This window comes from Ictalurus furcatus, chromosome 20, assembly GCF_023375685.1.
Source record: "Ictalurus furcatus strain D&B chromosome 20, Billie_1.0, whole genome shotgun sequence".
Taxonomy (NCBI): domain Eukaryota; kingdom Metazoa; phylum Chordata; class Actinopteri; order Siluriformes; family Ictaluridae; genus Ictalurus; species Ictalurus furcatus.
In genome coordinates, this window is record NC_071274.1 from 9,336,882 (window position 1) to 9,364,847 (window position 27,966).

Genomic DNA, 27,966 nt, shown 5'->3' on the forward strand with positions numbered 1-27,966 from the left:
TTTATGGCAAAAAAGATAAGTCCCTAAACAATATCGCCACCAAAAACAAGTACCCCATTCCCCTCCTTAATTCAGCCTTTGAACCCTTGCATTGGGCCACCATCTTTACTAAGCTGGACCTGATTACTAATTACTTTTCTTTCAAAACATCTCAAACCTACAAAACTACATTACAAAATGAAACTCATTTCTTTCATTAATTTTAGCGTGTGTCAATGTAGGACATGATCAGAAAAAGTTGGATTTATTATAAAATATGCCTCTGTTGTTGTCACTGTTTGTAGAACTACCAGACGGATAAAATATAAAACTTTTCTAACTAGGTTAGTTTGGTCCATCCATCCATCCATCTTCTACTGCTTACTCCTTTTCAGGGTCATGGGGGCTAGTTTGGTGTCTCTAGCAAAGGGGAGGCACAGCTAAGCCATCATTGTCTAGGTTTAGCTGCTACAGTGCCATGCAAAGTACATTATCTTTGCTTATGCTCTGCTCATATCATGTTCATGTAAACTGGGACGCATATAGACATTTACACACCTTGTTTTCCTGCTCAGCATGAGAGGGTGTTAGTGTTTCAATTTCAACCCATTTACTGGTTAAAAATAAATAATAATAATTATTTTTTTAAATCAGCGTATGCTCCATTTTTCTTTGTTTGGCAGAAGTGAGAGCCGTCAGCCAATAAGACACGAGTGTTTCCATGTATTTTCCTGTAAACCCAGTCTGAGGTCTCGCCTCCGTTCACTTAAGATATAAAATTACAGGTGGTCTTCTTTTACTGACATTCAGTAATGTAGTGACAAACCGCTCCAAGTGGAGAATTATTCAGTGCTAAAGATAAAAATCTTCAGGGCAAAACGTTATCTATTTTAAAAATACATTTTACTTAATATAGTTTTCTTAAAAATAAATTTGTAACAATTTCATTGACATCAGTAACTGTAATCAAATTACATAAACTTACATCACTTGTGTTACATTACCGCGTAATCAGAAAAAAGTTTACAGTATTACACCTAAAGATTACATTACACTCAACTCTGGTGCTAATGCATATTAACAAACTACATGCTACATTCTGCTCATTTCAGCAGTCATATTTAGGGACATCCACAAGCGAGTACAAGTTTGTTGACTTGCTTATATGCAGTACCCCTTTAGTAGGTGTATTTCCAAGAGGAATTATTCAATATGTAAAATATTTATTTTCTTTCATAATGACTGCAAGTCCCAGGACAGCATAACTTTCCCAGCACGTTAACAAATGCAGTAGCTGCGGTGCAAGAAAAGCAAGAAAACAAAAAGAGAAATGTATAGCATTCTCAGAACTGGGACATTGTATATTACATTTAAATTGTAAAAATAAAAACCAGGGCACAGCATACGTTCAAAAACGTTTACTCTGACAGCAATATGATACTGTTTTTGAAAACCTATTGTTTAAGAAAGATTCATTTCAGTACACAATATAAGAAACTACAGTCAACACTCTTTAATAATAATTAATATCTGCATGTGTTTGCCAAGTTGAAAAAGATGACGTTTGAAAGGATACTGAAAGGTTACGCATATTGTAGGGAGTCATAACAACTAATAAATCTATTGCATATTGTGTCTACATGTAAAATTTAGTCTATGGTTTTTTTAAAGTAAAAAAACAAACAAACAAGTAATTCACTAATCTTTTTCCAAAACACAAAATTGTTGTGCCTATTTCACAATCCAGGAGGGGTCCTTTTTAATACTCTCATTTCTGGGACCCAAAACTGCAACTCCACATGTCCTCTGACCGATACCAAGATACCTGCAAACAAAATGCATTATTTACAATACTGCAAAACTCTTATATGAAGAATATCTTATATCCAGCAAATATGGGAATACTTATCGTGTGTGGGGGTATATTATTTTAAATAAATAAATAAATAAATAAATAAATATCCAAATTGTATATGTCCAATGTCCAAATTGGGCCCAAAGTGTCAATATTTTGTGTAGCCACCATTATTTTTCAGCACTGCCTTAACCCTCTTGGGCATGGAGTTCACCAGAGCTTCACAGGTTGCCACTGGAGTCCTGTTCCACTCCTCCATGACGACATCACAGAGCTGGTGGAAGTTAGAGACCCTGTGCTCCTATATTATATATATATATATATATATATATATATATATATATATATATACACACATATATATATATACACACACACACATACAGTATCTCACAAAAGTGAGTACACCCCTCACATTTTTGTAAATATTTGATTATAACTTTTCATGTGACAACACTGAAGAAATGACACTTTGCTACAATGTAAAGTAGTGAGTGTACAGCTTGTGTAACAGTGTAAATTTGCTGTCCCCTCAAAATAACTCAACACACAGCCATTAACGTCTAGACTGCTGGCAACAAAAGTGAGTACACCCCTAAGTGAAAATGTCCAAATTGGGTCCAATAAGCCATTTTCCCTCCCCGGTTTCATGTGACTTGTTAGTGTTACAAGGCCTCAGGTGTGAATGGGGAGGAGGTGTGTTAAATTTGGTGTCATCACTCTCACACTCCCTCATACTGGTCACTGGAAGTTCAACATGGCACCTCATGGCAAAGAACTCTCTGAGGATCTGAAAAAAAGAATTGTTTCTCTACGTAAAGATGGCCTAGGCTATAAGAAGATTGCCAAGACCCTGACACTGAGCTGCAGCACAGTGGCCAAGACCATACAGCGGTTTAACAGGACAGGTTCCACTCAGAACAGGCCTCACCATGGTCGACCAAAGAAGTTGAGTGCACGTGCTCAGCGTCATATCCAGAGGTTGTCTTTGGGAAATAGATGTATGAGTGCTGCCAGCATTGCTGCAGAAGTTGAAGGGGTGGGGGGTCAGCCTGTCAGTGCTCAGACCATACGCCGCACACTGCATCAAATTGGTCGAATGGCTGTCGTCCCAGAAGGAAGCCTCTTCTAAAGATGATGCACAAGAAAGCCCGCAAACAGTTTGCTGAAGACAAGCAGACTAAGGACATGGATTACTGGAACCATGTCCTGTGGTCTGATGAGACCAAGATAAACTTATTTGGTTCAGATGGTGTCAAGCGTGTGTGGCAGCAACCAGGTGAGGAGTACAAAGACAAGTGTGTCTTGCCTACAGTCAAGCATGGTGGTGGGAGTGTCATGGTCTTGGGCTGCATGAGTGCTGCCGGCACTGGGGAGCTACAGTTCATTGAGGGAACCATGAATGCCAACATGTACTGTGACATACTGAAGCAGAGCATGATCCCCTCCCTTCAGAGACTGGGCTGCAGGGCAGTATTCCAGCTTGATAACGACCCCAAACACAACTCCAAGATGACCACTGCCTTGCTAAAGTGGCTGAGGGTGAAGGTGATGGACTAAACCCTATTGAGCATCTGTGGGGCATCCTCAAACGGAAGGTAGAGGAGCACAAGGTCTCTAACATCCACCAGCTCCGTGATGTCGTCATGGAGGAGTGGAAGAGGACTCCAGTGGCAACCTGTGAAGCTCTGGTGAACTCCATGCCCAAGAGGGTTAAGGCAGTGCTGGAAAATAATGGTGGCCACACAAAATATTGACACAATTTGGACATTTTCACTTAGGGGTGTACTCACTTTTGTTGCCAGCGGTTTAGACATTAATGGCTGTGTGTTGAGTTATTTTGAGGGGACAGCAAATTTACACTGTTACACAAGCTGTACACTCACTACTTTACATTGTAGCAAAGTGTCATTTCTTCAGTGTTGTCACATGAAAAGATATAATCAAATATTTACAAAAATGTGAGGGGTGTACTCACTTTTGTGAGATACTGTATATATATACATAGGTGACAACTCCTTTAATACTGTATAAAAAGCATCTCAGCGTGATTCCTCAAGAAAATGTTTGAGAAAATGCTAAGAATACATTTCTGAAAATTCTAGGCAAAAAGGGTGTCTACTTTGAAGATGCTAAAATATTTAATTATTTTGATTTATTTAGGATTTTATTATCACAACCTAATTCCCATAGTTCCATTTGCGTTATTCCAGAGTTTTGATGACTTTATTATTATTCTAAAATGTGGTGGGGGGGGGGTCTAAACTTTTGACCGGTAGTGTGTGTATATTTTATATATATATATATATATATATATATATATATATATATATATATATATATATATACACACACACACACACATACACACACACACGCAGTTGCACTCAAAATTATTCAATCCCCATTACAAATCAGTATTGTCAACATTTACAGACTTTCAGCTGTTTGCAATGAACAAATCAAACAAAAGCAATTGAAATAGTTCAACACAACAAATGCTTCAAGTAGTTTCCCCTAATTCAACTGAAAATACAACTTAGAATGATTTCTCCAGTCTCACAATTATTCAACCCCTTCATGGGGAGCATCTTTAGTACTTAGTAGCGCACCCATTTGCTGTTATGACCTGCTGCAAACGTGATACATAGCCAGACACCAGCTTCTGACCATGTTCCTGAGGAATCTTAGCCCTTTCCTCATGATTATATTATATTCCTCATGACACATATTATTTTTCTGTTCAACATGGCCTTACCGGTTAGCCACAGCTATAAGGCTTTTATGTGTGACAGCAAAGAGTCTTTCTCTGTGAGCCTGTTTCATTTCATCAGTAATCCCATTCATAAAAAGCCCCAAACCTGCAACATATCAAATGAACACTTAGACATTGTAATAACATCTAAACAGCACAGACATTATAATATAAAGTTAAAAACATAAAAAATAACCCAGAGGCAATGATTACAACCAACCAAAAAAAGCTGTGTGAAATGGCTGACCTTTGTCCGACGGGGCAACTGGGGTATCTACAGTGGAGAAGATGGACAGTTTGGCCTCATCCACATCCTGCTGCGTGAACCTACCATCTTGAGCCCACTCCACACCACTGCGAAACACTTCCAGTGTCTGAGAGCAGTTAGGGTCTCTGTTAAGACAGTCAATGTAGAATCTAGCATATGAATTAGTTTTCAAAACAATTTAAAGTACACACACAAAGGTTTATTTTATTTATTTATTTGTTTGTTTGTTTGTCTTTTCCAGTTTTCAGGTCTTGGAGTAGTACAGCTCTCCATGTCCCAAGAATGTCCCAAGAGTCTCCATACGTAGGGGAACTTTTTGCGAAAATACACTTTGATAATCCTCAAAACTTTTGGGAGAATGTTCTGTGGCTTGATGAGTCAAAAGTGGAACTATTTGAAAGACAGTGGTCCCATTACATCTGGTATAAACCAAACACAGAATTAAAGGTTATTGGAGGCATTTGGTTACAGTTATTGCTGCTAAAGGTGGCACAACCAGATTTTAAGTTTAAGGGGCAGTTAGTTTTTCACATTGGTGACAGGTGTTGGATAACATTTTTTTTTGGCTTCATTAAAATAAATAAATAAAACCGTGTTGTGTGTTTACTCAGCCTGCCTTTGTTTTATTTCGTTTGAAGATCTAAAACAATTTAGTATGAGATATACACAAAAACAGAAGAAAGCGGGATGGGGCAAATCACAGCACTGTACTAAACCTTCAAATACCGCCGATGCCACTATTTTTTAAACTGTAGTGTTGTCAACATGGTAGTACCGTAAGTAATGTTGTATGTGTGCCAATAAATAATGTTTTCACTAAAACAACACATCTCACTGATTTTGCAGAATACATAATGGTTAGTGACACTTCATTTAATCTAAATTCTTTACCGTAATTTTTAGAGAGTTCCTGTTTACTTGTAAGCGAGCTAACATCATGATAACCGTTGCACTTAAATACGAAAATCAGGGTTCATACAAGGTGCTTGAATTTGGCTTTTTGAAATGTAACTACTGTAAAAACCTTGAAAATAACCATTTTCTATCTAGTGGTGCTTAAAAAGTGCTTAATTTATAAAAAGTGAATAAATACAAAATCGCTAAATAACTTTAAAGTATTTATTTTTGATAGAACATGAATACAATCCTTTCACTCAAAATATGACACCCCGCTGCAGCCCATCTTCCTCCTCCACTATTCACTCACTTATTGTGATAGAGACAGCTCCATCCACTTCTCAGACTCCTTTAGCGACGCTTTTTCATCAAAAAAGCACCTAGCAATATATCTAGCGAAATGTAGAAGAGAGAGACCAGTACTGTAAATGTGTATGTAAATGAGAACAGCTTTATTGGGAATTACGCTGTATTAAAATACAGATGTGAGCACAGAGAGTAGGAGAGAAGCCAACAGATTTAAAGGGCAAATACGACACGATGATGTAATGAATATGCTAATAAGCAGATGACATCTAGCGTCATTTAGCAACTTTCCAGTGAAAGTTGTTGGTAACAACGAATGCCTGGGAAATGAAAATTTAGTCCAGCATGACTGGAAAAGGCACCATATATAAAATGGTTGTGTTTTATTATTTTTTTTATTATTTAAAAAAAACAAGAAATAAAGAATATGTTTGAATGGCATATCTTGTATAGTCCTTGAAAACAAAAAATAGTCCTTGAAAAGTCGTTGAAAGTCCAGGAATTTCATTATGAAGCATCTGTACAAACTGTAAAATTAGCAGAGTTTGATCATAAGTGAGCTAACCTTTCCAATTTTATGATTTTTCTTTTGGAGTTAATTTCCAAATTCAGTTATTTATTCCTAATGTTGTGTTCATTCTCAGTACACTGAGGACAATTTCCTTTAGCATGATTTCTTTGCTCTAGGGAATAATAGAGGGAAATATATGGCACATTGAATTAGTTGCTTGGTAACTATATGATTGTTCTTGAGTTTTTCCAATAGCCAGTTATTCATTCCCATTAATAAAGTATTGAGAGGAAAATCTGGTTTGTCTGTTTTCATTTATATCTATGTATTTCTGTAAATTTGGTTCATTTTGTAAATTTGAAATATGAATTAACACAATATTGTGTGGTATCGTGATTCTATTTGTTATCATGATACTTCAGCTGGTATAGTATTGTAATATATGCTTATGGTATTGTGTTAACCCTAAGCCCATATATATATGACAAGGTTGAGATAAACATGTAATTACATGCATAACACCAGATGTCTTAACAAGTTCATAATGAGTGGGAAAAATGACCCTGTGTGTTTTTACAAAGCAGTGGCAATCATGTAGAGGATGTTTTATAAAATAAATTTACATTTTGGTAAAAAGTGTTAATTTCCCTTATGTATGAATACTTTTGGACACCCTGTATTTAAAACAGTCTATATATGATTATGTTGTAATCCATAAAGCTATCAGGTGCATCTTCCCCATGTTGCAAAGGTGATAAGAGACAACGGAAATACATGGAAATCAGATTTATTAACCAATAAGCATTAATTATATATAATTTTAGAAAATTGCAATTTATCCATTATTTTATATCAGTAATATATATTTTGTTACGTCCAGAAATGTATTGCTATGGTCCATCTGAAGAGTTGTGTTTTCTTTAATGGTGTTTTATTTCTGTGTTTCTTGCTTTTCTTCTCTTTTTTCTGTTTCCCCCCTTTGGCTCCTCCTACTCAATCTGTTTGTGGGTAGCTGATTGCCTACAGCTGTACCTGCTTATCAGTCAAGAGTGAGCCAGCATAAAAGCAGAAAAGAAATGGCCAAAGTTTGAGAAATGTTCCCCCCAAGAGCTTTCTCCAGAAGGCTGACATGATAACTGCGTATCTTTCTTCTCTGTGGTATTGTAGTATATTTTATTGATTGTTGCGAGTGTCTCCAATATTTTAAACTTGTAGTTTAAGTGTGGAGGTTAATGTTATAATTTACCTTTATTAGTGCTTTCCCTTTTTTCGGTTTTATTGCTGCGGCTGTTAATACCAAGTTTATTAGTTACCTTAATTGTTGTTTATTTGGAAGTTGTAGGGAGGCGGTTGCCATTTTTGTTTAACTCTGTTTTCTCCTGTTTTGGGGCCAGCAAGGGAGTTATGGTACAATACAGTTATTATTTTTCTTTTCTTTGGTAGTTTAGTTAGAGGCTTAAATTCCCCAGTAAGATTTATTTATTTATTTATTTATTTATTTATTTATTTATTTATTTTGGCTTTGCCCTCTCCTGAACCCATTGGTTCCTTTTTAAGTTTTGTTTTTAATTTATTGCAATACCTTGTTTTTGTTCCATGAGCTGTAAATAAAAATCGTTATGGTAATTTGTTTGCTTGTGGTGCTGTAGCAGCGCTCAGACCAACGATCTTTAAACTAGGGATACACCAAATGTTCGGCAACCGAAATTATTCAGCCGAAAATATCAAAAAAAATGCATTTTCGGTGTTCGGCTGAATAAGTGAAAATGCAGAATGAACTTAACCAAACAATGGCGTGTTTGATGACGTGACCAAATAGCCTAGCAACCAGAGTGAGACGTGCGAATGTCACGACCGTCACGCGTGCACGAGCTACGTGCTTTTCGGATGTTTACTTTTTTGTTTCTGTTCCGGAGTATTCTGTCACGTCGCAAGACGTACGGGAGTAGAGTACGGAAGCAGGTAAAGACGTATTTATTTAAGGGCAGGCAGACAAATCCAAATTATAATCCAAAAAACGTAGTCAAGACAGGCAAAGGGACTAAATGAACTAATCTATAGTTTAAACTAACTAAATCTATCAAGGAACATAACATTAACAACATATCCAACTATACTATAATACTCTGCGAGGTGTACAGAGAGTAGTATATATCCCCAATATAATCAGCCGTATAGAACCATTTTTTGCACTCTTGTCAATGCACATTTTTGTTGGAGGCTACAGTGTTACATTCTTTCAGCAGTCAGTTATAGGCCTAACATAGGGGGGGCTCAAAGATGACTACATAAAATTATTTTTATTTTCCTCATTTATTTATTTAAAGTTATATTGTGCCTTGTTGGTAGCCTATGCCTGCTAGAATGAAAAAAAAAAACGTTCAGTGTTAAATAAATATTTTGAAATTGTAGTTTTTGTAATTGATTTTTTTTTCTTTGAAAAGCAAGACAAAATAGTAAAAAGCACATTTTGAATATTTAATTTATGCAATGGTGAAAAAAATGGCAAAATAAATGGAAAAAATGCGAGAGAAAAAAAAAAAAAAGGTGTTCGGTTTGAGCCAAGTTTTTCATTATATTCGGCTTCGGCCAAAAATTTTCATTTCGGTGCACCCCTACTTTAAACCTTTTAGTACTTTGTGTCCCCCAATCCCCTAGATTTACATGGGATGTAACAATATATTAAACATTGTCTGTAAGATAGATAAGATTCAAACCAAGAGAGAGCAGTGCCAAATATACCAATGGCTGAAAACCAGATTAGGGGTATGGAGTGAGAAATTGTGTCAAAAGCAGAGCTGAAATTCAGAAGAATAAGAATAGTATAGAATAAGGGCCCCAGAGGCAGCAGAGAGAAGATCATTTACAAGTCCGAGGAGAGCGGTTTCAGTGTTGTTTAAAGGACAGAAACCTGATTGAAAGGGGTCACAGAGATTATTGGAAGACGGGTGTGACTGCAACTGACTGACAACAACTCTTTCCAATAGTTTGGCCACAATAGGAAGGTTGGATATAGGTCTGTAGTTTGAGAGAAATGTATTAAGTTCTTGCATTTTTTACTGTCTGTAAGATATTTCTGTTCCTGTCCCACTATATGTCAGGCTATGTTATCTAGCTTAGATAAGTACAAAATGTTCTGAACTTATGCCGACATGTTATAATCTTTAGAGATGTCTGCACATCTGCTACGACCCTGAAAGCACAAAGTGGAACCACCTGACAAACGATTTTGACTTGCTTATAGAAAGTAGCAGACATGCAACCTACACCAACACCATTGGTGTGTATATATATAGTGCATCTGGAAACTATTCACAGAGCTTCACTTTTCCCACATTTTGTTATGTTACAGCCTTATTCCAAAATGGATTAAATGATTATTTTACTCAAAATTATACGTACAATACCCCATAATGACAACATGAAAGAAGTTTGTTTGAAAGCTTTGCAAATTTATTAAAAATAACCAAAAAAGTGACCATCGGGTTTTTGGTCACCTCCCTGACTAAGGCCCTTCTCCCCTGATCGCTCAGTTTGGCCGGGCAGCCAGCTCTAGGAAGTCCTGGTGGTTCCAAACTTCTTCCATTTACGGATGATGGAGACCACTGTGCTCATTGGGACCTTCAATGCTGCAGAAATGTTTCTGTACCCTTCCCCAGATCTGTGCCTTGATACAATCCTGTTTCGGAGGTCTCCAAACAATTCCTTGGACTTCATGGCTTGGTTTGTGCTTTGACATGCATTGTTAACTGTGGGACCTTTATATAAACAGGTGTGTCTTTCCAAATCATGTCCAATCAACTGAATTTACCACAGGTGGACTCCAAGTTGTAGAAACATCTCAAGGATGATCAGTGGAAACAGGATGCACCTGAGCTCAATTTTGAGTGTCATGGCAAAGGCTGTGAATACTTATGTAAATGTGCTTTTTTTTGTTTTTTATTTTTAATAAATTTGCAAAGATTTCAAACAAACTTCTTTCATGTTGTCATTATGGGGTATTGTTTGTAGAATTTTAAGGAAGATAATGAATTTAATCAATTTTGGAATAAGACTGTAACATAAAAAAATGTGGGGAAAGTGAAATGCTGTGAATACTTTCTGGATGCACTGTATCATGAATGTAGAGTAGCATGGCAGAGCGCTCTCATTCTACTTCCTGTATGTATCTTTTGCAATAAACTCCTACACCACTGGTGTTTGTCTAATTTTCATGACAAATCTTGGCGTCCCTGGGTGGGCTGCTCAAGTCTTTCAGCTTTTCTGGACAACAAACAAATCAGAGGACGCTCGTGAATTACATTTCATGTGATACTATCAAAATAATGGTTGTGTTTAACTAAATATCTCAGTGAACCAAAGTTTCTCATGCGTACATTTGTGAAAATCCAGTCTATTTGTCCAGATCAACGGGACCGCAGTTGGAGATGAGTAATGCACAAACAAAGACTATAGTGGGGAGTGATGAATATACCTCAGGCAGCATCTGACAGTACTCATATGTTGTAGAGACTAAGTGTGGATGCAAACTGGCCATGATGAAACTACTGCTGGCAAGTATACAAAGATCAAGAACAACCGAAAGTTTAGAGAATGGTGGTGGTGAGCTAATCGTGTTCGCCATATGGTAACGCCAAAGGGAAATGAAAACAATTAAACAAGACAGAGGAGAAACCACACTAGTCACAGCAGCACCACGTTAGCCAAAACCCAGTAAGATCAACACCAGTTAGTTACCCAGCCTGTCAAGGATACAGATAGACATAGCTGAATCAGCAGGTGAAGAAACACTCACCAACACCAAGAAGGGCTCATGGTACGGTGAACCAGTGTAGCATAACACCTCTCCAGAATCCAGCATTGAGCTCCTTTCCAGTATCCAGACAGAGAGCAGATGGGAACAGGGGTCACGGTATGCTGAAGCAGTGTAGTGTAGCTCCTTTCCAGTATTCAGCTATTATCAGGTGCCAATCCAATGTAACGCAGCTCCTTTGCAATATAATGCAGCTTCCTTCCAAAAGGCCTATCCAGTGCAGCATGGCTCCCTTGCAGTGCAGTACAGCTTCCTTCCAAAAAGCCTACCCAGTATAGCATGGTTCCCTTGCAGTGTAGAGTGGCTATCTTCTAATGGGCCTAGCCAGCAAATGTGGCAGTGGTGACCATCTGAGGCAAGCACTTATTTGAGTCTGCTTGGACTGCCTTTACTGTCCTTGAGGACAGTAAAGGCAGTCCAAGCAGACTCAAATAAATCCCAAATGTCGCGCAGTAAGTTATCCAAAAATAAGTTGGCAAGAGAGGGAAGGCAGACATAGAACTTATTGCAGTACACAAAAGAGAAATGGACCAGAGAGAGGTAATGCTGGTGTGAAGTGGCAGCCACATTCACACAGCGTATTTACACCGGAACTGAAACTGAACGTTTGGTTGTCTCTTTGGCTGATAGATATGGATTGAGCTGTGGTAAATCAATCATGTGTTGGCAGCAGCACAATGCATAAAATCATGCAGATACAGGTAAGACCAGATGGCTTACCAGTAATGTGATAACTTAAGGAAGAAAGGAGAGAAGGAGGGGAGGAAACTCCCCCTTTGGAATGAGACAGTTTACTCCTTCAGGGTAGAATTTACCAAAAGCCCCCATTCACACGTTCCATAATCAGAGCACCCCACAAAGCCTACAAGAAACAATGACTGTGAAAATGAATACAACTTTAAAACTGCAATCACCTATTTTCTGCCAGGTTTTCTTCATGTTTATAACCACTTAGTTGCTACAAATTATTTAATTTATTTAGCATGTATTAGTATGGTAGTACTAGTATGATTATTGTGTTTTACTACTAGTAGTGTACTTAACAATAAAATACATGTCGTGTGGCATGTCCTTGTTCGTTGAGTGATTTCCTCACTCAATGGGTAGAATGTCGTTATATGTACATGTTAATATTTTGAACAAGTTTAATTCACACATCATGAAAAAATGTAGAACCACCCATCTGCAGAGACTATGAACTGATTAACATCATGGGCGAAGCACATGGCTTACACCCTGCCCTAAAACAATCTCTGGTTGGTTGGAACCCTTAAAGGGCTGGCCTAGCCAGAAAGAGTTCAAAATCCAACGACACCCAAGAAACTCTCTTCTCTTCTGCTCTTGGCTCACTCAACTCAACTCTCACCTCATCACAGGGACAGAGGCAGCGGGGGTCTCCAGAGCCCCAATCGACTTTGGGGAGATCAGACAAGACCACATCTGCCATCAGCTCTTCAAACATCCCTCATACTAGACGCTATTTCATTTATCATTCCGGTTGGTCTTATGAGATACCACTCAAACGCTGACCAAACCAATAACCATCACGGGAATCCCATCAACACCACGGAAACCCCATCAACAGGCAAGCAACACCCCATAATCAAGCTAAGACTGGTGCAGAATAGTTCAATAAAGACTTGTCTGTTCTAAAAGGTAAATGTCTGTTTACGAAGTCTATTGCCTTGACTTGCTGATCTTGATTCATGCTCTTAAAACAATGTTTCACTGTATTTAGAATCTTATTGCCGGTGGCCACGGAGGTAATATCTAATGCATAATTAATGAATACGCTAAGTTCACTTTATCACTGGACGAATAGTTAATCAAAACTAAATTAGCCAAATTTCCCCTTTCAAGCTGATCTGCTAGTCTTTCCTACATATTTGGTGGAGAATACAGATAGCTCAATCTAAACAACTAATTTTCGTTACAAATAATGGTGCAGAATACAACCAATTAACCCAAATAGCTAATTAGTAAACATCAGAATTGGTAAAAGTGTTCTCTGTAACTTTAACCATTGTGCGGGGGTGGGGGGTGGGGGGAATAAAAATCCTGTGTGGGGAGGGTCTGCAGGCTGGACCGCCTTGTTGATGACAGATCAGAGGAGAATGACCAGATTGGTTTGAGTCTATGGTAACCAAATAAGCATTCTACAATTGTGGTGAGCAGAAAAATCTCTCAGAATATGCTACAGCTGCAGAAGACCACATCAGGTTCCACTCCTGTCAGCCAAGAACAAGAATCTGAGGCCATCATGGGCACAGGCTCATCAAAACGGGACACCTTAAGACTAGAAAAAGACCAGGTGATTTTTTTTTTGCTAATTTTTAACGGTCCAGTTTGGGTAAGCCTGTTCAAAGACATCTTCAGATTCTTGTTCTTGGCTGACAGCAGTGGAACCTCATGTGATCTGCTGTTAAAGCCCATCCACCACAAGGTTCAATGTGCTATGCATGATGACATGCTTTTCTGCTCACCATGGTTGTAAAGATTGAATATTTTAGTTGATATGAGTGATTGGATAACTGCATAAATGAGCAGGTGTTCTTTACATGGATTTCTGTACTTTTCTGTACTTTTATATACGGAATATACTTTAAATTGGCTAGTTCTATTATGTTTACAGAATTTAGCAGACAACCATATCCAGAGCTACTTACAGAAGTGCTTCTTAGTCTTTATCAAAAACACATCCTCATGCTACTTAACTAGGACAGGGATATCTAGTGCCTATAAAGGGAGTTCTGTTACAAGTATGTTAACACTTCTTGGAAAATAATATTTAGGGCGTAACCCTTAATTAGGGTTTAGGGCTATGATTGGACAGTAATTGCATTTCAGTGTGACACAACTACAATGCACTGATGAAAGTAAAATGCAGTCCAATGTGGTATTACATTCACTAATGGCCAAAGTCCTGGTTTCATTTTCTAAAAAGCAATTAAATTAACTAATGTCACTTGTGTCTTATTATATTTAGATTTTTTTCAACATTGGTTTGATTGATTTTCTATATTAAATGAAACTGCAGTCAAATGTAATGCAGATACACAAAATTGCTGTCATAGGTGTACAGAATGTTCTCCATAGTTTGGAATGCAGCTTTTTATTCCTTCTGAATGTGTATTGAGTTGTCAGTTGCAGCTGTCAGAGAAATCTGCATAGTGAAGAATGCAGCACAATTTCCAAATCATACATACACTGTAGCAGCTGTTTCATTTTCTTACCTATACGAGTAAAAGGCAAACAAGCCATCTCCTCCTATTTTTGCTCCTCCTCCATAGGCTCCACCTTTCTCTCTGATTTCTGCATGTAGAAACTTAGCGGTCATCATCCTTCCTAAAATACATAAACTAGGAGACAACAAGCAATGTGTAAACAAACTATTAAGACATTTGTTTAAATGTGGTAAAAGAACACTAGACATGTGTGTTTTACCTGGCATAATCCTCATGTGTCAAGGGTACAGTGCGCACACACTCACTAACAAAGTACACAGGAAATGGAAATTCAAAATAAGTCTTCATCTGACATGGCTTAAAATGAGCCTCCTGAAAAACCAAGCAGGAATGCAAATTAGAATACAAAAGCTGCATAAACAAGTGCAGTGTAATAAATGCTGAATAATGCATTGTAGTATAAATGTACATACAGAGACAAGGTTACAACTTGCAACTGATCCAGCAGGAGCCTGAGGATCCAATGGTCTCTGGAAATAAGTGTGTACACACAAATTTACAAGGCGATAGCAGTGAATAAAATACATTTTAACATTGGAAGATTGATTCAAATAAGCAGGTCTGGTTAATTACCTCAGCAATAACTGCTCTGACAGACTTCCGCTCCTTCTTGTTAGAGGCTATACTATACACAAACCTCTCCAGCTCACCTGCAGCATCTGCCATCTTCTGAGGAGTACTGTTAATTGCACACCTAACAAGGTTAAGTAAAGGACAAAATTGCATTATTGTATCATTTGCATTGTGCTGCAATTCAAGAAAATTTGCTTCAAGTTTAACCAGGTCCTCTTTTTGATGTCATCAAACTGATTAGTGCAATGTTTAGAACACTGGAACCTTGTAGTCAGTTTAGGTTGTTCAGTTGGGGTTACTGAGGTTCAGAATAGTACAAAGCAATTTGAGGAACAGGAAGATTATACTTGATCATTGGTACCATAGTTTTGGGTGTAAAATGTGGTGTACAGTAGGTGTAGTTTTTGGGACTTGGTGTAGTTTTTTGAGGTGTAGTAGTGTATAGTGCACCTGGAAACCAGCCTCAGATGTTTCAATTCTATATGAACCTTTTTCACTCAATGTAGTTGCCACAAAAAATTTAAAGGATATGTTCTCCACGTGTTCACAGCTTGCTGGAATCAGTTGCCTGTTAATGACCCAATCACATTAGCTTGCATCTCTAACAACTTTGGATAAAATAACTACCATGTAGCACTATTTTAGTAATGACTAAAATAATTTTTATTCCTGTGTATAACTGACAAAACATTTCAAAAGGTCTTTACTTTTGATTAAAACCATCACAATAAATACAGCATAATCACTATATTATAAGCATAATGAGCTTTAATTTTTAGGACGAAATCTCAGCAGCAGTTGCTGAATGACATGACTGACATAGCTTAGTAGAATCACTAGGTAGACCTACACAACTGGGTCAGGAAATTGTTTTATTTCACTGTGACAGTTTGAATGATTCAGAGTAAGTATTATTATTGGGAAGTATAAATGGGATTTGCAGCACTGAGAAGTGTATCTGTTTTGTATTTAAGGCAAGGGGAAAAGTGGAACTGTCATATTTGAGACAATAAGACAAGGTATTCAGAGCACTGGGAGGTGAAACTGTGTCTAGACTTTTGGGAGGTATAAAGGTGCTAAGACATTAAAAAGGTAGCACTGGCATTTCTAATGTTGAATACAATATTGTGCTTTGGAGCAATCAGACATGTATAAATTATCTTTAGGATGCTGACATATGTACTGAGGTTAAGCAAATTAGGGAGATGCATGTAGTTTAGATAATTGGCACCTCATATTATCTGGATTCAGGAGGTGTCTCTTTATTCTGGGTAGCTTCCTTAAAACTGATGTTAGATCAGGCATCTCAGCTATTCTCTTCATGAACCTTACCTGAGAGAAAACAGAAGAAGTGTTACACTGCAAACAAATATCACAAACACTTCTGATAGAATTCAGAAGTGCACTTATAATAGAATATGTTGGGTTTTTCAGTATGTTCATAAAAAAAAAAAAAAGAATATAAAGATTATCCTAAGCAACTGCAATTTAACCCTTTTAATGTAAACTTTTTGTCAGATAACCCATGTCATGCAGAATACATGATGTGATATTGAGTAACTTACCTGGTCCATACCAGTGAAAGTCTCATACAGATCAGCGGTAGGCGTGAGCGATCGCCCTGCCCGTGTCATTGCATAAATGTGGCCTGAATATGAAATTCCATTGGATAACTCTTGAGCTGACATCATCACCAACACTCTCAGCCTCTCCTCGTCATCAAAATGAGGACTAGAACACAAAAAGCTCTTTTATAATGGCAAATTTAAATTTAAAAATGCATTTAACATCATTTTTTCATGAGTATATTATTAAACAACATGCTTTATGTTCATATTCACCCTCTGTCTATAGATACCCACCAGTTAAATATGTCACTCCACAGGTGGAACATATCAGCCAAGTTCCTCTCCAGACAGCAGGAAGTAAGGAAAATGCCCTGTAGGACATAAACAGTCATAAAACAGTTAATAGGTAAGACTGAAGACCCCTGGATGTTTATAAAAATGTGTCTCATAAAGGAACAAATTAATTAGTAAAAAAACCACCATGGTTTCAGGTTCATAACACTATGGAGAGGACACAAATGTAGTGAACAGCAATTGAGATGGCATTCCAGGACCCATCTCCTGTTTATAACAGGGCCCTTCTCTAATTACCAGGGTGGAGAAAGGTTTGCCACATTGTGATTGAATCTTAGTGAACAAACAAACAAATGCCTGGCATCATCAGATAAGCTGCTAAAACAACTGCCAGACACCTCTTACAGGACAGGAACCCCTTCACCCACATGAGGAAGGACTTCTCATTGGACCACAGGTTGACCCTAACCACCAAACTCGTCCCTAAGGTTTGGCCAGACCTGCCATAAAAATTCCTTAGGACTCAGCACTAGGATTCCTTAGCAGCAGCAGCAGCAGCAGTGGCTGAAACAAAGAAAGGCCATATAGACAGATCCAAATCCATTCATACATACAGTCATGTGAAAAAACAAGTACACCCCATGATAATTGCTGGCTTTTTTGACATATCTGGGGACAAGCAAACATTCTATCATCTTTGAAACAGTGCCTATTAATAAAGTTGATATACTTGAACACCACCACAAGGAAAAATAGCTTTTTCAATGATTTCAACAGAAATAGCAATGGATGGGATATTCTTCTGTGGAAAAAGTAAGTACACCCTTGGCCTCAGAAGCTAATATAGCCCCCTTCAGCAGAAATAACTTCTTGTAAGCTTTTTTCAATAATTGTCCACCAGACTTGCTGGAATTTTTGACCATTCTTCCATGCAATATTCTTTCAATTGCAAGAAGTTTGAGGGTTTTCTTGCTTGTACTGCCTGTTTCAAATCCCCGTCCACATCATTTCAATGGGATTCAAATCTGGCTATTTTCAAAATCGAGCTCCAGGCGGCCTTGGGCGAAAACTTGACCTCTATCAAGGCAGAGCTACAGACCGTAAAGTCGGAATTGACAGTCAGTATTACGAATATCCAGTATTACGAAATGGAAACTTCGCTCTCCACCTGCTGTGAGGACATCTCTACGCTACAGGCTAAAGTGGAGCACCTTTCTGCCGAGCTGGTGAGAGTGGAAAATAAATGTGAGGATCGAGGCTAGGTCGCGGTGCAACAATTTAAGGATCGTGGGTGTCCCTGAAGACTCGACCAGCTCTTCCACACCGGCAGCTGTTTCCACTTGCTTAAAGAGGCTTTTAAGCTGGACAAAGAGCCCCTTTTGGACCGCGCTCATCGCACCCTACAGCCAAAGCCCAAACCCGGCGAGCGCCCCGTCCCATAATCGCCCGACTCCATTACCATGCGGACTGTGTGGACATCCTGCGGCGGGCCAGAGCCCAAAAACGGATGAAGGTTGGCGACATGGTTGTCTCTATCTTTCCCGATCATACCACGAAGATAGCCCGTGCTCGTGCCGCCTTCAATGACATCCGCCGCCAGCTTCGTGAGATACCGGGAATATGGTTTGGTCTGCTTGATCCGGCACGCCTCCGCGTTACACATGACGGCACCGAGAGGGAGTTTAAATCCCCGGAGGACGCCAGAGCCTTCATTAAGACACTGATCAAGTAAGAAAACTGATAACACAACAGGCTGATTATCTGTCTCCAGAACTGAATTGGACGACTATTAACTCTACAACACATGATGTTGCAGTGAATGTGTTTGCGTGCCTTGCTCTTTATCATTCTTTAGTTTGCAGGAGCCCGACGTTGGTTGACTATTACTATTGGGTCAACAGCTGTTAGCTTTTCTGTTAGGGATTTGACTCCTTGTGGAGTTTGCACTGGGTTCTCCATCGTTTGCGGATGGGGATGATGTAAGTGCTATGGGGAGGGTGGGAGTGGGTGGGACTGTTCACTGTCTTGCCAGTTTGGCCTGCCAAGTGTTTGTTTATAGTGTGAGTGTTTTCTCTTATTTTTATTTATAATTTTTTATTATTAATATTTTTTATTTTTTTATTATTAATTTTATTTTTATTTATTTATTTTTTTCCCCCTTCTTGTTTCCTCTCCCCTTTTCCTTCTCTTGGAGGCGATGCTTCGTTTTCATTTTCTTCCTGCCATAAGCACTTGATAAATGTCCACTAATACTGGAAATTCTGGCTCACGTGAACTTTATGAGCTGGAACATTAAAGGCATGGGGAGCCCTGTAAAAAGATTTAGGGTATTTGCTCATCTGAAACGGCTCAATGCGGGCATAGTGTTTCTACAGGAAACTCATATGTGCACCACAGACCAGGTTAGGCTTAAATGTCCATGGATTTCTGAGGTGTTTCACTCTAATTTCAACTCTAAGGCCAGAGGGGTTGCCATTTTAATTGGTAAGTCAATTCACTTTTCATCTTCCAAAGTAATATTAAATGAAAATGGCAGATACTTAATAATTTCAGGTACATTGTTGCATGTCCCTGTATTAATAGTTAATATTTACGCCCCAAATTTTGATGACCCACACTTCATGTATAAGCTCTTTGAGTGCCTCCCTTCATTACATAACACTCTCCTTATATTCGGAGGAGATATGAATTGCGTTGTTGATCCTAGGTTGGACCGCTCTACTCCCAAGACGATGACACCCTCACTAATGTCAAGTACGCTTTCTGATTTCATGGCCAAGAATGGTTGCATTGATCCTTGGAGATTCTATAATCCCAGTATCAAGGAATATTTTTTCTTTTCGCAGGTGCATAAGTCCTTCTCTAGAATTGATTACTTTTTCATCGACGCCAAACTTATTTCCAAAGTATCGATGGTTAAATATCATCCTATTGTGATTTCTGATCACGCTCTGCTTTCTTTGGATATTCAGCTTTCCCCCCGACCCCGATATTCAACACCATGGAGGTTTAATACACTGCTTTTGTCAGACAACAAATTTAATACATTTATTGCAGCTTCAATTGACGATTTTATTGAAATCAATCAGAATGAGGTTGAACTTATTTCCTGTTCTCTGCTGTGGTTCTCACTAAAAGCGTACTTACGGGGCAAAATAATTTCCTACTCCGCACATTTAAACAAAATGCGTATGGCCAAACTTCAAGAGCTATCGACTAAAATTGACGGAATAGATCGGCAATTGGTCATTGGCCCCTCTTCGGCCTTACTTAAAGATCGGGTTGACTTACAGACTGAATTTGACCTTATTACAACTGCTGATGCAGAGCGCCTTCTTCTACGTTCACACTCCGCATATTATGAACATGGTGATAAGGCAAGCCGACTCTTGGCCCACCAACTGCGATGCCAGGCAACCTTGCGCATCATCCCTCAAATAAAAGATGCATCTGGCATACTCCACACAGACACTAATACCATTAACTCAGTCTTTTGCTCATTCTATTCCTCTCTATATACATCGGAATTTCCATCTGGGACTTCTGAAATTAATGCTTTTTTAAGCAGTCTCAACTTCCCTACCGTTAACCCAGATGTTGCTACAGATTTTGATTCACCATTAACCTTAGAGGAAATCAACCTAGCCATAAATAGCATGTAAAACAATAAAGCTCCTGGCCCTTATGGATTCCCAGTAGAATTTTTAAAAAGATTTAAATCTAAACTGTCCCCTTTATTGCATTCTGTATATAAGGAATCTCTGCAGGATGGCTCTCTTCCTCCTACTTTACGACAAGCCTCTATAAATCTGCTTTTAAAAAAAGACAAAGATCCGAATCTCTGCAGCTCTTACAGACCCCTCTCTTTGATAAATGTGGATGCTAAGATTCTTGCTAAGGCTTTGGCTAGTCGCTTGGAAAGAATTCTTCCTATCATAGTTTCAGAAGAACAAACTGGATTTATAAAGGGGCGTCAGTTATTTCACAACGTCCGCACCCTTTTAAACATTATCTACTCCAAACGCTCCACTACAACCCCGAAGTAGTGATCTCAGTCGACGCTGAAAAAGTGTTCGACAGGGTTGAATGGGACTACCTGCTTACTGTATTACATAAATTTGGACTGGGTGATACATTTATTTCTTGGATACGCCTTCTGTACACATCCCTGCAAGCTAGTATCTCCACCAATGGTATGCAATCAACTTATTTTACTTTATCCCGTGGCACTCGACAGGGTTGTCCCTTGTCTCCATTACTTTTTGCATTAGCTATAGAGCCCTTGTCAATTTATCTGAGGTCCTCCCCCTCTTTCACTGGGATATCACGTTTGGGAATGGAATTTAAACTCTCTCTTTATGCGGATGATTTATTTCTGTATGTTTCCAGCCCAAGTCACTCTTTACCAGGAATTCGCTCCTTTCTCCAGAGATTTGGTTCATTTTCAGGTTATAAAGTTAACATTTCCAAGAGTGAGTGCTATCCGGTTAATACTTTGGCGTTACAACTAAATCAATCTGATATCCCCTTCAGACTGAGCCCCTCTGACTTTAAGTATTTAGGAATCAATATAACCAGAACTCTGACTTCACTTTTCTCTGCTAACTTCTCCCCATTAATGTCTAAAATCAAAACTGACCTTCATCAGTGGAGGTCTTTACCTCTATCACTTATAGGAAGAATTAACACGGTAAAAATGAATATCCTGCTTAAGTTCCTCTTTTTATTCCAATGTCTCCCTCTATTCTTATCAAAACATTTTTTTAAGACTATTGATCAGGACATTTCTAGCTTTTTATGGTGTGGAAAGGCACCCAGAATAAGTAAGTCAATGCTTCAGAGATGTAAACTCAATGCTGGCCTGTCTCTCCCAAATTTCCAGCTGTATTACTGGGCATCACATATTCATAAAATCTTATTTTGGTCGAGACCCGCGCATTCCCCATGGTATACGTTATAGGTACATTCATGTGGCTCGTCCTCTCCAATGGCTCTGCTTACCTCATCTATTCCCACCAACTTCTCTGGGTTTACAGATAACCCAGTGGTTAGTTCAACTCTAAAAATCTGGTACCAGTTCAGGAAGAATTTTAAATTAGTTTCCGCGTCTACCTTAGCTCCGTTATTGAAAAATCACTCATTCCAACCTGCACTATCTGACCCCACATTTGCTATCTGGCACGACAAAGCTCTCAAAACCTTCAAAGATCTCTATAGGGTCTTGTGTATATATATAGCTTTACGTAGCTTTGCAGATCTGTCGAGTGAATTTTACCTTCCACCATCCCATCTTTTTCGCTATCTCCAAGTTAGACACTGCGCAAAATCATTGTTTCCTACTTTTCCCTCCTCACCCCCAAATCAACTATGGGATGATTTTCTCTCTTCTGACCCTTTTCAGAAATCTCTTATTTCAAAAATTTATAATAAACTTTTATCCTACGACAGCTCACCTATCACTAAAATCAAGGTTGCTTGGGAGGGCGAATTGGGGTTGACCTTACATGAAGCCTGGTGGGACGTCGCCCTTAACAAGATCCACACAAGCTCATCTTGTGCTCGTCTCTCCTTGATACAGTTCAAGGTATTGCACAGGATTCATTTCTCCAAAACACGTCTGTCACAGATTTATCCCACTGTCACTGACAGATGTGATAAATGTCATGCCTCTCCCTGCAACCTAACACACATGTTCTATTCCTGCCCATTATTATTCTCCTTCTGGCAGAAGTATTTTGATAGCATCTCAAAAATACTGTCTGTTACCGTTAAACCCTCTCCCCATATTGCCATATTTGGGTATCCGGAGGATTATAACAGGTACAACTCGAACCAATTAGATCTCTTGGCGTTCACCTCCTTGTTAGCAAGACAACGCCTTCTTTTCCATTGGAAATCCATAATGCCTTCCAATAGCACTCAGTGGCTCAGGGATGTAATGTCTTTTCTAAAATTGGAAAAGATTAGGTACTCTCTGGGTGCCAACTCCGATATGTTTTACAGGAAGTGGCAGCCTTTCTTAACCTTCTTCAAATCTCTGCCATTTTTGTCTTCTGATTGAGGGAACCCCCCCCCCCCCCTTATTTTATTTCTTTAAATGTTTATTTAGTTTATTCATTCATTTTACTTTTTATTTAGTTACTTCTTTTTATTTTTTATTATTATTATTTTCTTTTTGTTTTTATTGGGTATGTACGAAAGTATGATTGTGTGTTTTAATCTGTACACAAAACAAGTATGGCTCCCAATTTGTTGATTCACTGAGATATACGAAATAATGTCTAACTTTTTTTTCCCCTCCTTTTATAAATGTAGTTCTCAGTGTACTGAAGTTTCCCCCCGCCCAATGTGCCATATGTTTCAATAAAAATATTTTTTTTTTAAAAAAGAAGAAGAAAAAAAAAAGTCGTAGTTCCAGTCAACTGGAAATGTCATGAATCAACTTGGAAGAGGATGTGTGCCTATACTGTCTCAACGTACTGTGAAGAAGATTGTTCGAGTGGCCAGAAAATCTCCAAGGATCATAGCTGGAGAATTACAGAAGTTAGTTGCATCTTGGAGTTAGAAAGTCTCAAAAACTACAATCCAAAGTCACCTACATCACCACAACTTGTTTGGAAGGGTTTCAAGAAAAACACCTCTACTCTCATCCAAAACGGACTTGGGCATCTTCAGTTTGCCAGACACTACTGGAACTTCAAATGGAATCAGGTTCTATGGTCAGATGAAACCAAAATAGAGCATTTTGGCAATAAATACCAGAAGTGGTTTTGGTGCACACAGAGATAGCCATATGGAAATGTACCTCATGCCCATAGTTAAATATGGTGGCGGCTCTTTAATGTTTTGGGGCTGTTTTTCTGCCAGATGACCTGGACATTTTGTTAGGATACATGGTACCATGGACTCTCAAATATGAAGAGATACTAAATGAAAACCTTACTGCCTCTGCCAGAAAGCTTAAAATGGTTCGTGGTTGGATCTTCCAGCAGGATGATGATCCAAAACGTACATCAAAATCAACAAAAATACTTTACTGACCACAAAATCAAGTACCTGCCCTGGCCATCCCAGTCCTCTAACTTGAAAACCCTAGAAAACTTTGGGGTGAACTGAAGATGAGAGTCCACCAGCGTGGACCTCGAAATGGTCTCAGATCCCTTGCCATGTATTCTCCAACCTCATCAGGCATTATAGGAGAAGACTCAGAGCTGTTATCTTGGCAAAGGAGGTAGCACAAAGTATTGACTAAAAGGGTGCCAATAATTGTGGCCACACATATTTAACAAAGATTTTTTTTTTCGACAAACAATTGTTTGATATCCATAAGAGCAGAGTATTTTTGTGATTTTTTTAAAAATAAAAGCTCAAAAGGTTAAACAATAGACAATTTTTCACAGCCTTCTTTGCTCATATTTACCAAGGGTGCCAATATTGGTGGATGGCACTGTAAATGTAGGGGTGTACTTACTTTTCCATGTGACTGATCTGTTTTTTGTTCATTTAAATTGTAAAAAAATACTACAAAATGTCAATTGTATGTGTCACTTGACAGATCAAAAAAGAGGATCAAATGTTTGCTTGTCCAAATAGGTCAAAAAAGCCAACAATTTCCATGGGGTGTACTTATTTCTTCACATGACATAAATCACACATCTTTTTTTGACAAACTGTGACAAATCCACTTCACATTCATGTAAAGAACAGTTTCTGTTAATGGATAATGATTATTGACAACAGTTTATATGAGCTGACCTACTGACACATAAATGAATGCATGGTTAAACAATTTCTTATGTTTGGACTCTATGTGTTCAGCACAATGCCTATAATATTTTGAAACAGGTTTTTGAAAAGTAAAAATGCATAGGCAAACTTTAAAGACACTTCTCCTACTGTGTACTTTACACTATGCAAATGAGATCCACACTAGGTGGGCTACACTGTGGCAACTTCTGGCATCAATAATCAATCACATTGCTGGAATGTAAAGACACCAGATTACAATCTCTTAGAAGAAAGGGATAAAGGTATCTCCCTGATTGGCAACTCCTTGTTCTGAGTTTGTAACCTGACAAGGAAAGAGACATTAATAGGAACACTACGTTCCAACCTTTAAGGACCTTTTGTGTTAGCAGTCAATGCCCAACCATGATAACTCCTTCAGCTGCGTGTTCCAGACTGTAAAGATCCCTGCATCAGCAGATATTGCCTGAGCTACATGGCTCCTCAGTGACAGCCCAGCCTGCAAAGGATTCTGTGTCGACTTTTGGATCTAACCCAACTGCATGGTCCAGACTCTAAAGACCTTCCTGGCATGATTGGAGGTCAGCATTCTCAAGCAAAATGTGGCAACGACTATTGGAACGTGACTCTGAGCCTTTTACAACCTATTACAACTGTCTTCCTTGTGTTGATGATCAGAGGCTCTACTAGTTAATCAGAATCTCACACATCCTTCAGATAAGCCAGTTGGCAACGTCCCTCCAATTCACATTAATTCTATTCTATTGAACAGTCCTTTTGGATAGTTCTCATAATGTTAATTGAAATTCCTTAGCTGGTGCCCTGAGGTAAAAGGAGGGAGGGGTCATCTGACACACTCATACACCCACCTTAAGTGAAATTGACCGAAATTCACTATGTCATCTGTACCTTGAGTAAAAATCACCATTCTAGCCTTCATTCACTCATGTGTGTGTATACATATAATTCCTAAGGAATTTCAATAAAGTGTTTTGTCTGAAATACTTCCTTATTTGACTACTAATAATGACAAGCAGATGGATTTGTATTATAATTTCAAAGGTGGTTCACCACTTATCTGATGAGCTTTATCAGTGGTTTATTTGACACCTTTAAGATCCTAAATAGTTTTACCACTGGCACTTAACTCTACTAGAGTCAGATACAAAATAATATCACTTTAATTTCAATGCTATTCAAAAAAGTAAAATTCATATGGTTTATTGGAAAACCAACATGCTGCATGTTTAAATCGACTAGTTAAGTATCACTTAATTATACCTCAATTATACCATTCTACTACATTCAGATTTAAAATTTCACCAATTTCTATGCTATTAAAAAGATAATTGGAGAAATGTCTTTCATATTATAAAAACAACAAGTTTCCTGTTTATAATCCTCTATATTGTCTCTAATACAAGTGAAACAGTTACTAGAGCTGACCAAATTTTCATTATCGCATTGCTTTATTGTCTTTTGTTCTGTCGCACTGGAGTGGAATAGGTGTATCTGATTAACACAAATGAATGCAAACACAGACTGGAGCAGACAGTGGTTTTTCACTCCTGCAAAGGAGTATGTATACAACAGAAGACCATATCTGGATCCACTCATGTCAGCAAAAACAGGAATCTGAGACTACAGTGGGCACAGGTTCACCTAAATTGGACAGTTTAAGATTGGAAAAAGACTAGGTGAAAGCCACCAGACTAAACTGCTGACAAAAAGCAGATTAGGTCGATGGATTCATGCTACTGACCCCAAATTCTGACCCCATCATCTGCGTATCGCTGCAGAAATCAAGATTCACCAGACCAGGCAACCTTTCTTTCTGCACAGTTCAGTGAGCTTTTGCTCAATTTCGGATATCCTCAGAGATGTTTGGCCAAAGCAGGTGGTGCCTTAGGAGGGGATGACAAGACCACACACAAGCTCTGTTGAGCAACTGCACGAGAGTTTTGACTACTACTGGGATTCTATTAAGAGATGGTAACACTTTGAGGAACTCCTTAATCTAGTGAACATGCCCTCCCTTTAGCAGGCAGTGTCGAAGTCGAAGTCCCTAGTGCCTGAGGTTATCTTACCACTATACGTCTTTATAACTGCAAGGCTGCAGGTGTAGATGACTCAGTCACAAATGGCACTAGATATTTTTGGGGTTGTGTAGTAAATACACCACTTGCAAGGACATCTTGGGTAGCACCATTGGGCTGGCAAACTTGGATGGTGGTCCTAACTTTTAACAAAGTTTTTGGACAAAGCTCTCCATTCATCAGTCAGACCCAGGGCAGACCAAGAACCTGCTCGACAGATTATATCTCAGTTTGCTTGAAAATGTCTGGAGTTCCAAGAGTCCTCAGCTCTGTAGCTCTGTTCTAGACACTCAAAATAATTTTTATGCCTGTTTACTTCACAGACATACAGCATCTCACAAAAGTGAGTAAACCCCTCACATTTTTGTAAATATTTGATTATATCTTTTCATGTGACAACACTGAAGAAATGACACTTTGCTACAATGAATAGTAGTGAGTGTACAGCTTGTATAACAGTGTAAAATTGCTGTCCCCTCAAAATAACTCAACACACAGCCATTAATGTCTAAACCGCTGGCAACAAAAGTGAGTACACTTTTGGCTGTGTTATTTTGAGGGGACAGCAAATTTACACTGTTACACAAGCTGTACACTCACTACTTTACATTTGTTCAGTGTTGTCACATGAAAAGATATAATCAAATATTTACAAAATATGAGGGGTGTACTCACTTTTGTGAGATACTGTACTTATGTATTTACCTGTTCATACATGTCGAGATCAGCTGTGCCTGATATGGCCTGTGGAGTCACAGACATACCACCAGTCTTCAGCTCCATCTTCTGGGCCTGTTGCCGATAATCCAGTTTCCCACAGCCCAACCTGGGATTACAAAAAACATAAGAACTGTAACTGAACTATAACTTCTATAGAACTCCCACACCCAAACGTTGATTTACCATATTTGCTCACATTACATAATCTTAAATACTAAAACAAAACTGAACGTATTAAAGAATGATCAATAATACCACAAACAATACCATTACTCAACTCTACACCTATATGACAGGTTTTATGTAATATCATATGTCACATTTAATTTCCTAGCAGTAA

The 27,966-nt window shown here is 38.5% G+C and overlaps 1 protein-coding gene across 9 annotated transcripts in view; it reads right to left on the reverse strand.

Moving 5' to 3' along the window:
• Nucleotides 1-582: 582 nt before the first annotated feature.
• The window catches only part of pitrm1 (pitrilysin metallopeptidase 1), a 98,909-nt gene continuing 71,525 nt past the window's right edge, over nucleotides 583-27,966 (reverse strand). For all 9 annotated transcript variants that reach the window (XM_053651756.1, XM_053651750.1, XM_053651748.1 and 6 more), the window contains 11 exons: nucleotides 27,612-27,732; nucleotides 17,065-17,141; nucleotides 16,768-16,933; nucleotides 16,434-16,534; nucleotides 15,203-15,323; nucleotides 15,043-15,099; nucleotides 14,829-14,941; nucleotides 14,618-14,743; nucleotides 4,837-4,982; nucleotides 4,593-4,695; nucleotides 583-1,804 (listed from right to left, as the gene is read on the reverse strand). In XM_053651756.1, the coding sequence (XP_053507731.1) occupies nucleotides 1,711-1,804; nucleotides 4,593-4,695; nucleotides 4,837-4,982; nucleotides 14,618-14,743; nucleotides 14,829-14,941; nucleotides 15,043-15,099; nucleotides 15,203-15,323; nucleotides 16,434-16,534; nucleotides 16,768-16,933; nucleotides 17,065-17,141; nucleotides 27,612-27,732 (1,225 nt within the window). In that variant the 3' untranslated portion in view covers nucleotides 583-1,710. The remainder of the gene's footprint in view (nucleotides 1,805-4,592; nucleotides 4,696-4,836; nucleotides 4,983-14,617; nucleotides 14,744-14,828; nucleotides 14,942-15,042; nucleotides 15,100-15,202; nucleotides 15,324-16,433; nucleotides 16,535-16,767; nucleotides 16,934-17,064; nucleotides 17,142-27,611; nucleotides 27,733-27,966) is intronic.